The following is a 10,977-nucleotide window of genomic DNA, read 5'->3' on the forward strand; positions in this document are numbered from 1 at the left end:
AATTGACTAAAATTATGTCAATTAGCCTATCAGAAGCTTCTAAAGCCATGACATTTTCTGGAATTTTCCAAGCTGTTTAAAGGCACAGTCAACTTAGTGTATGTAAACTTCTGACCCACTGGAATTGTGATACAGTGAATTATAAGTGAAATAATCTGTCTGTAAACAATTGTTGGAAAAATGACTTGTGTCATGCACGAAGTAGATGTCCTAAGTGACTTGCCAAAACTATAGTTTGTTAACAAGAAATTTGTGGAGTGGTTGAAAAACAAGTTTTAATGACTCCAACATAAGTGTATGTAAACTTCTGACTTCTACTGTAGATGAAGATCAGATCAAATGTTATGACCAATTTATGCAGAAATCCAGGTAATTCCAAAGGGTTCACATGCTTTTTCTTGCCACTGTATGTATAGAATGTGATGCATTCGCTGGGAAGAATGGCATGTATTCTCAAGCAGAGCGTAATCCTCTTCCTAATCGCCTGACTTTGTCATTTTGTTTTGTCTTCCTCTGTTTATTTGGTGATTGTTCTGTTTGTTAGTTCTCTCTATTATGTTATTATACTTTTTTTGTCTCTCTTACCGCTGCTTTCACTCATGTCAAGCTGGCTGACAACGAAATGTGGAAAATGTCAAGGGGTATGAATACTTTCTCAAGGCACTGTACCTACAGTAGAAAAGAGGAGAACATCTTATTTATAATGATGTCAATGTTATTTCTCTACTCCCAATATTGATCAAATTACACTCATTGGCGCTAATTACACTCACTGGAGTATCTGACATAGGCTTTGAAAAAGCACGCGTAAATAGGCTACCGTAAATAGGCTACCGTAAATAGGCTACCAGTGCGGCAAGTGCCACTGGCTGCTGGTAAGCTTTCTTGACTTGGACATTCATTTTTGCCAAGACATGACTAACCTTTGTTTAAATTGCTGCTTTTAGCGAAAATGTGTTTGGAGTTACCGTTCTAGCTAATAGGCTATGTTAGAGTTTTTACACTTCCTCTTTCAATTATAATGTGTGGAGGTCAACAAAATTAAAAACTGTTTGCCAAATCTATTAATTTGAAAATGTTGATTACTTGTCCCTGCCTTTATCATTCAGCTCACTGGTCACCATAGCAACACCCACCCGTAGCACGCGCTTCAGCAGGTTTATTTCACTGGTCATCCCCAAAGCCAACACTTCCTTTGGCCACCTTTCCTTCCAGTTCTCTGCTGCCAATGACTGGAACGAATTGCAAAAATCACTGAAGCTGGAGTCTTATCTCCCTCTCTAACTTTAAGCATCAGCTGTCAGAGCAGCTTACCGATCACTGTACCTGTACACAGCCAATCTGTAAATAGCACACCCAACTATCTCATCCCCATATTGTTCTCTACTTGCACATCATCTGCACATCTATCACTCCAGTGTTAATGCTAAATTGTAATTATTTCGCCTCTATGGCCTATTTATTGCCTTACCTCCGTACTCTTCTACATTTGCACACACTGTATATAGGCTTTTCTATTGTGTTATTGACTGTACGTTTGTTTATGTGTAACTTTGTTTTGTTGTTTTTGTTGTAAATGAGAACTTGTTCTCAACTGGCCTACCTGGTTAAATAAATGTGAAATAAAAAAATGTTTGATGATAGGACAAATCAAATCAAATCAAATTTATTTTTATATAGCCCTTCGTACATCAGCTGATATTTTCAAAGTGCTGTACAGAAACCCAGCCTAAAACCCCAGACAGCAAGCAAAGCATGTGAAAGAAGCACGGTGGCTAGGAAAAACTCCCTAGGAAAAACTCCCTAGAAAGGCCAAAAACCTAGGAAGAAACCTAGAGAGGAACCAGGCTATGAGGGGTGGCCAGTCCTCTTCTGGCTGTGCAGGGTGGATATTATAACAGAACATGGTCAAGATGTTAAAATGTTCATAAATGACCAGCATGGTCAAATAATAATAATCATAGTAGTTGTCGAGGGTGCAACAAGCACGTCCGGTGAACAGGTCAGGGTTCCATAGCCGCAGGCAGAACAGTTGAAACTGGAGCAGCAGCACGGCCAGGTGGACTGGGGACAGCAAGGAGTCATCATACCAGGTAGTCCTGAGGCATGGTCCTAGGGCTCAGGTCCTCCGAGAGAAAGACAGAAAGAGAGAGAGAGAATTAGAGAGAGCATATTTAAATACACACAGGACACCGGATAAGACAAGAGAAATACTCCAGATGTAACAGACTGACCCTAGCCCCCCGACACATAAACTACTGCAGCATAAATACTGGAGGCTGAGACAGGAGGGATCAGAAGACACTGTGGCCCCATCCGATGATACCCCCGGACAGGGCCAAACAGGCAGGATATAACCCCACCCACTTTGCCAAAGCACAGCCCCCACACCACTAGAGGGATGTCTCCAACCACCAACTTACCGTCCTAAGACAAGGCCGAGTATAGCCCACAACGATCTCCGCCATGGCACAACCCAAGGGGGGCGCCAACCCAGACAGGAAGACCACGTCAGTGACTCAAACCACTCAAGTGACGCACCCCTCCCATGGACGGCATGGAAGAACACCAGTAGGCCAGTGACTCAGCCCCTGTAAAAGGGTTAGAGGTAGAGAATCCCAGTGGAAAGAGGGGAACCGGCAAGGCAGAGACAGCAAGGGCGGTTCGTTGCTCCAGCCTTTCCGTTCACCTTCACACTCCTGGGCCAGACTATACTTAATCATAGGACCTACTGAAGAGATAAGTCTTCAGTAAAGACTTAAAGGTTGAGACTGAGTCTGCGTCTCTCACATTGGTAGGCAGACCATTCCATAAAAATGGAGCTCTATAGGAGAAAGCCCTACCTCCAGCCGTTTGCTTAGAAATTCTAGGGACAATTAGGAGGCCTGCGTCTTGTGACCGTAGCGTACGTGTAGGTATGTACGGCAGGACCAAATCGGAAAGATAGGTAGGAGCAAGCCCATGTAATGCTTTGTAGGTTAGCAGTAAAACCTTGAAATCAGCCCTTGCCTTAACAGGAAGCCAGACATGTATAGTAGGAAAACAAATGTTTTTGGTCACTTTTGATGGGGGTCCCTGGGTCTCCGGTTTGCCTGGGAGGGGGTCCTTGGGCAAGAAAACGTTGAAGACCCATGCTGTATACTAAGGAGTAGTACAGTCGTGGCCAAAAGTTTTGAGAATGACACAAATATAAATTTTCACAAAGTCTGCTGCTTCAGTGTTTTTAGATATTTTTGTCAGATGTTACTATGGAATACTGAAGTATAATTAAATGCATTTCATAAGTGTCAAAGGCTTTTATTGACAATTACATAAAGTTGATGCAAAGAGTCAATATTTGTAGTGTTGACCCTTCTTTTTCAAGACCTCTCCAATCCACCCTGGCATGCTGTCAATTAACTTCTGGGCCACATCCTGACTGATGGCAGCCCATTCTTGCATAATCAATGCTTGTAGTTTGTCAGAATTTGTGGATTTTTGTTTGTCCACCCGCCTCTTGAGGATAGACCACAAGGTCTCAATGGGATTAAGGTCTGGGGAGTTTCCTGGCCATGGACCCAAAATATCGATGTTTTGTTCCCCGAGCCACTTAGTTATCACGTTTGCCTTATGTCAAGGTGCTCCATCATGCTGGAAAAGGCATTGTACATTACCAAACTGTTCCTGGATGGTTGGGAGAAGTTGCTCTCCCAGGATGTGTTGGTACCATTCTTTATTCATGGCTGTGTTCTTAGGCGAAAATTGTGAGTGAGCCCACTTCCTTGGCTGAGAAGCATCCCAACACATGAATGGTCTCAGGATGCTTTACTGTTGGCATGACACAGGACTGATGGTAGCGCTCACCTTGTCTTCTCCGGACAAGCTTTTTTCCTCATGCCCCAAACAATCGGAACGGGGATTCATCAGAGAAAATGACTTTACCCCAGTCCTCAGCAGTCCAATCCCTGTACCTTTTGCAAAATATCAGTCTGTCCCTGATGTTTTTCCTGGAGAGAAGTGGCTTTTTTGCTGCCCTTCTTGACACCAGGCCATCCTCCAAAAGTCTTCGCCTCACTGTGCGTGCAGATGCACTCACAAGCTGCCTGCTGCCATTCCTGAGCAAGCTCTGTACTGGTGGTGCCCCGATCCCGCAGCTGAATCAACTTTAGGAGACGGTCCTGGCACTTGCTGGACTTTCTTGGGCGCCCTGAAGCCTTCTTCACAACAATTGAACCGCTCTCCTTGAAGTTCTTGATGATCCGATAAATGGTTGATTTAGGTGCAATCATACTGGCAGCCATATCCTTGCCTGTGAAGCTCTTTTTGTGCAAAGCAATGATGACGGCACGTGTTTCCTTGCAGGTAACCATGGTTGACAGAGGAAGAACAATGATTCCAAGCACCACCCTCCTTTTGAAGCTTCCAGTCTGTTATTCAAACTCAATCAGCATGACAGAGTGATCTCCAGCCTTGTCCTCATCAACACTCACACCCGTGTTAACGAGAGAATCACTGACATGATGTCAGCTGGTCCTTTTGTGGCAGGGCTGAAATGCAGTGGAAATGTTTTTGGGGGATACAGTTAATTTGCATGGCAAAGAGGGACTTTGCAATTAATTGCAATTTATCTGATCACTCTTTATAACATTCTGGAGTGTATGCAAATTGCCATCATACAAACTGAGGCAGCAGACTTTGTGAAAATTAATATTTGTGTCATTCTCAAAACATTTGGCCACGACTATGTTTGTATATACAGTAAGCTAGGTGTATCCTGCTGTTTAGTATGTACACTAAAGTAGTGGCAGGTTGCTGGTTAGGTATATACTAGTTTTAGCCTGCTGGTTTTCTATTTAAGTATTGGTAGGTTGTTGTGTTCTGTCAGGTTAGGTACAGTGCATTTAGAAAGTTTTCAGTATTTACACATTTTGTTACGTTACAGCCTTATTCTGAAATGTATTAAATACATGTTTTACCTCCTCAATCTACACACAATACCTCATAATGACAAAGCGAAAACAGTAAAAAAAAAATGTATTAAAAAAATATAAATCAGAAATACCCTATTTACATAAATATTCAGACCATTTTCTATGAGCTCAGGTGCATCCTGTTTCCATTGATCAACTTGATTGGAGTCCACCTGTGGTAAATTCAATTGATTGGAAATTATTTGGAAAGGCATACACCTGTCTATATAAGGTCCCACAGTTGACAGTGCATGTCAGAGCAAAAACCAAGCCATGAGGTCGAAGGAATTGTCAGTAGAGCTCCGAGACCAGGTTTGGGGAAGGGTACCAAAACATTTCTGCAGCATTGAAGGTCCCCATGAACACAGTGACCTCCATCATTCTGAAATGGAAGAAGTTTGGAACCACCAAGACTCTTCCTAGAGCTGGCCGCTCGGCCAAACTGAGCAATCGGGGGAGAAGGGCCTTGGTCAGGAAGGTGACCAAGGACCTGATAGTAACTCTGACAGAGCTATAGACTTCCTCTGTGGAGATGGAAGAACCTTCCAGAAGGACAACTATCTCTGCAGCACTCCACCAATCAGGCCTTTATGGTAGAGTGGCCAGAGGGAAGCCACTCTTCAGTAAAAGGCTCGACAGCCCACTTGGAGTTTGCCAAAAGCCACCTAAAGGACTCTCAGACCATGAGAAACAAGATTCTCCGGTCTGATAAAACCAAGATTGAACTCTTTGGCCTGAATGCCAAGCGTCACGTCTGGAGGAAGCCTGGCACCATCCCCTCGGTGAAGCATAGTGGTGACATCATCTTGCTGTGGGGAAGGTTTTCAGCTGCAGGGACTGGGAGACATGAGAAAGATGAACGGAGCAAAGTATAGAGATTCTTGATGAACACTTGCTTCAGAGCGCTCAGGACCTCAGACTGGGGCGAAGGTTTAGCTTCCAACAGGACAACTACCCTAAACACACAGCCAAGACTACACAGGAGTGGCTTTGGGACAAGTCTCTGAATGTCCTTGAGTGGCCCGTACTTGAGCCCGATCGAACATTTCTGGAGAGACCTGAAAATAGCTGTGCAGCGACACTTGTCATCCAACCTGACAGAGCTTGAGACGATCTGCAGAGAAGAAGTAGAGAAAATCCCCAAATACAGGTGTGCCAAGCTTGCATCGTCATTCCCAAGAATCAAGGCTGTAATCGTTGTCAAAGGTGCTTCAACAAAGTACTGAGTAAAGGGACTGAATACTTATGTAAATGTCATATTTCATTTTTTTAATTTTTATATTTGGCCAAAATTTGAAATAAAAATGTTTTTGCTTTGTCATTATGGGGTATTGTGTGTAGATTGATGAGGGGGGAAATAACAATGTGGAAAAGGTCAAGGGGTCTGGTTTCTTTGCCAGTGCTCTGTATATACTAGTTTTAGCCTGCTGGTTTTATATTTAAGTGTTTTGGTAGGTTGTTGTGTTTGATCCCAGTTGGCTTTAGATATTAGCATAGTGTGGCTTTGTTGTGTTTGTATCCCTCCAGGGTTATGCCGTGCCCCACCGAAACAAATGCAAACATTGATCTGGAAGCAAGCACCGCATCGCTCCAGCCCACTAAATGTCTCCTTACCTTTCCTCGCCTTAGACAAGATTTTGGGAGATGTGAGCAGGCATTTGTTAATTTGTAATCAGCTCGCAAATGTATGTAATTTGTTGCTGCTCAGTAAAAATAGATTGTTAATTTGTCGCTGTCGTTTTCCAGTACAGTCGCTTTCTCTTGCGCCAGCTCTGATCACTGTCAAGGTTGTTTCATTCCCCCATGACTTAGAATATGGAGCAATAGAATGAGTTGTATGTTTTCCTTAGTCTCAGGTGTCATACTCTCATTGGAGGAGTGTAGTATGTTACTAAGGTCATGCTTAGACTGCCTAAAAATATATCGTGGCCCAGTTCCACATTTTATTTGGCTTTTTTTTTTACAGAAAGTCTACTGTGTATTGGGCTCTGCATTCTCCATTTTGTGTCGACCTGAATGTTAGCCACCTTGACTTCTCCCCTCTGTTTGCCCCACCCCCACAGGCTGCTTTATTGGCTCCATTGGAGGAAGACACAGGACGTGGGGGTGGCACTGATGACAGAAAGCCATTGGGAGGTGCCAGTGTGCCAGATTTTCCCCCCACCAGCAGGGCGTGAGATCCTGCTGCGTACGTGTGTCCCGCGGCCCGCGCCCTACTCCAATGCCTCTTCTGTGTCCTGATGAGAGACAAATTCAGGCTGGTTGGGGCCTTCTCATCCGACACCTCCTTTTTCTGAGAGAGATAGGGACTAGTCTGGAAGATGAACCAGGGAGTTTTGTTGGTAGGTCGGCTTTAGGCTCTATGGTCAGTGACTGAAGTAAGGCTGTGTGTGCTGCATTGCATTATGGGTGGAACTATGGGAGAATATGTGGTTTGATTGGTTCAAAAGTGAAAGCTCCACCCATCTCAGGGCTCTAGCACCATCTCAGTGGTCTCCTGGGAACATCAGAGAAACAGAACGGAGGCCAGCGAGTGGCCCATACTCATGACATTATCACTCTGTGCGACGACTCATATCAGACTGTTGGTTGGTTCCCAGAGGGCTACTGTCTATGCTCGTTTAAGTCTCTCCCCCCAGTGAGTTAATTGTAGTTCATTCAGTTTGGTGAGCGAGAGGAAAGTATACGTCTTGGTCTGATATCTGTGTTGTGAACATTTTCACTTATTTGGAATCCCTTGAATTGTATCCGTTTACTTTCTTGTCTTATTATTGTTCATTTCATTGTTGATTTTGACAATTTTATTTTTTAGACTTTTCAGTTGTTTGAGGTTTAAGTGCAAAATAGACCACTCACCTGGAACCTGAACTTACTGTAACTGTTGTGTAGTAAAATATATCTCATGCTTTTATGTTGCATAGCTCAGACAAAAAATATACCAGGGGAAAATAACTGTACCCTCTTGGTGTGATAATGTGGCAGAAAATGAGTTTGGGAAGTAACCAAAACGTGGATATTTCTCTTGACCCATCTCTCTGAGTCGTACTATGCTAATTAGCATATCATTTATTTTTCAATTCCACTTCATTGTGATCATTTGTGGCTTACCAGTGTTGCCCAATCAGTCATTGGTTGAAAGCTGTCATCTCTTAGGTACTCACAACGCTCTCTGTCTGTTCTGTAGGCCCAGACACTCACACTGCCCATCGCACTTTACAGTATGCAGTTAATTTGTTTACCACGTCTTAAAGGGCCAATCTCCCGTTGCTACATCCATTTTTTTTACTTTAACATTTTTGATATGCACCCATTGATTCTTGAAGAATATAATTTATAATTGCCTCATGAGCTTAGTTCAACTGTCGTACCCCATCAGAACCCCAAATATAAGCTTGTTTTACTCCAATGCTTGTAAACATGTACATTTGAACAAACCGTGATTAAAGCTATCATTTTAGTATCATGGATGGTCAGTCCTTGCATCCATAGCTCTGTCTATGAATTTGAGAGTGGTTCCATTTCTCCAGCACCATCCCTCAGCTTTTTAGCAAAACAGTGGTGGGGAAAACGCATTGTTATTGTTTCAACTGCTGATTGCCGCTTTAAAGCATTTCTCACCATATCAATGCTTATTGATATACATGCAATTACTGTAGGTTTTCCCTTGTCACTTAAATGTATTGAATCCTGGTGGAAAGTGCAATTATACACTACCGGTCAAAAGTTTTAGAGCACCTACTCATTCCATTTTTTTTATTTTTATTATTATTATTTTTATTATGAAGACATCAAAACTATGAAATATCACATATTGAATCATGTAGTAATGAAAAAAGTGTTAACAAATCAAAATATATTTGAGAATCTTCAAAGGAGCCACGCTTTGCCTTGATGACAGCTTTGCCCACTCATGGCGTTCTCTCAACCAGCAACCTGTAATGCACTTCAATTAACTTTTAACAGGCACACCTGTTAATTTGTGGAATTTCTTTCCTTCTTAATGCATTTGAGCCAATCAGTTGTGTTGTGACAAGGTAGGGTGGGTTTACAGAATGTAGCCCTATTTGGTAAAAGACCAAGTCCATATTATGGCAAGACCAGCTCAAATAAGCAAAGAGAAATGACACTCCATTATTACTTTCATGAAGGTCAGACAATACGGAACATTTCAAGAACTTTGAACGTTTCTTAAAGTGCATTCGCAAAAACTGTAAAGCGCTATGATGAAACTGGCTCTCATGAGGACCACCACAGGTAAGGAAGACCCAGAGTTACCTGCTGCAGAGGATACGTTCATTACAGTTACCAGCCTCAGAAATTGCAGCCCAAATAAATGCTTCAGAGTTCAAGTAACAGACACATCTTAACATCAACTGTTCAGAGGAGACTGTGTGAAAGGCCTTCATGGTTGATTTTGCTGCAAAGAAACCACTACTAAATGACACCAATAATAAGAAGAGACTTGCTTGGGCCAAGAAACACGAGCAATGCACATGAGACCGGTGGAAATTTGTCTTTTGGTCTCGAGTCCAAATTGGAGATTTGGGGTTTCAACCGCAGTGTGTTTGTGAGACGTAGAGTAGGTGAACGGAGATGAACACTACCCAAAGTCTGGGTAAACGGATGCTCTCCGCATGTGTGGTTCCCACCTTAAAGCATGGAGGAGGAGGTGTAATGGTGTGGGGTGCTTTGCTGGTGACACTGTCTGTGATATATATTTGGAATTCAAGGCACACTTAACCAGCATGTCTACCACAACATTCTGCAGCAATACGCCATCCCGTCTGGTTTGAGCTTAGTGGGACTATCATTTGTTTTTCAACAGGACAATAACCCAACTCACCTCCAGGCTGTGTAACGGCTATTTTACCAAGAAGGAGAGCTGCATCAGTTGACCTGGCCTCCACAATCCCCTGAACTCAACCAAATTGAGATGGTTTGGGATGAGTCGGACCGCAGAGTGAAGGAAAAGCAGCCAACAAGTGCTCAGCATATGTGGGAACTCCTTCAAGACTGTTGGAAAATCATTCCAGGTGAAGCTGGTTGAGAGTGCCAAGAGTGTGCAAAGCTGTCATCAAGGCAAAGGGTGTCTACTTTCAAGAATCTCAAATATAAACTATATTTTGATTTGTTTAACACTTTTTTTGGTTACTACATGATTCCATATGTGTTATTTCATAGTTTTGATGTCTCCACTATTATTCTACAATGTAGAAAAAGAAAAACTCTTGAATGAGTAGGTGTTCTAAAACTTTTGAAAGAGAGTGTTTATTCTATATTGTAAAGACGTAGCCTTTCATATAGCAGCAGAAAGACCGGTGTCTTAGCTAATGGTGTTAGTGCTGTTTCTATGAAGAATGATGTCAAGTGCTATTCATTGTTAAATTACTGAGTAACTTTGACTTGTTCAGTAATGCGGACATATTTTTCTACTTTGTCAGTATTTGAATGATTCAACCTGTGAAGCTAGCCAAAGTCTGTACATATCAAATCAGTGTTGATTCTAAGTGTCTCAAAGTTTAGTACTGTTACTTTGGTAAAAAATATATATAAAGTTTTAATTTGACACAAAATAAAAATGTATAATTTAATTGGTGTGTTGATGTGTTGTGTCCAACTCACACCTTGTGATTCTGGTACTAAAGGTGCTTTTTTCCACTGAATCTCAAAGATACTAAACTGTAGTTATTAAGTAAGATATTAGGTAACAATTTTACAATGCGGTTTCTAAGTAAACAGCAGGTAAATAGCAGACTGTGAAAATCATTATCGCATCAATGCACTGCTGGTGCCTCATTCAGAAGAGGGATGTAACTACTCTAGCCTCGCTGTAATGGCTTCCTTTCTGTCTCTTTAGTACGCCTAATGTCCTTTAGCCAACTGAAGTGTTTCCCCATTAACATGTTATTATTCCAGGCAACATGACTTTCTCTACATTAATGACAGTCCTTGCTCTAATTTGATCTGTTACACTGAAAAGAGGCTTTTACTTTGAAGAAATTCTGGGCTCTGAAGAATCTCTTTAATG

At 42.2% G+C, this 10,977-nt stretch overlaps 1 protein-coding gene across 1 annotated transcript in view; it reads left to right on the plus strand.

Moving 5' to 3' along the window:
- The window catches only part of LOC106582383 (rab3 GTPase-activating protein catalytic subunit), a 144,698-nt gene extending 134,158 nt beyond the window's left edge, over positions 1–10,540 (plus strand). Inside the window, 3 exon segments of the mRNA XM_045704398.1 lie at positions 7,013–7,102; positions 7,104–7,170; positions 7,173–10,540. Coding sequence (XP_045560354.1) covers positions 7,013–7,102; positions 7,104–7,170; positions 7,173–7,246 — 231 coding nt within the window. The 3' untranslated portion in view covers positions 7,247–10,540.
- Positions 10,541–10,977: the final 437 nt, after the last annotated feature.

This window comes from Salmo salar, chromosome ssa21 (genome assembly GCF_905237065.1).
Source record: "Salmo salar chromosome ssa21, Ssal_v3.1, whole genome shotgun sequence".
In the NCBI taxonomy this organism is placed as follows: Eukaryota; Metazoa; Chordata; class Actinopteri; order Salmoniformes; family Salmonidae; genus Salmo; species Salmo salar.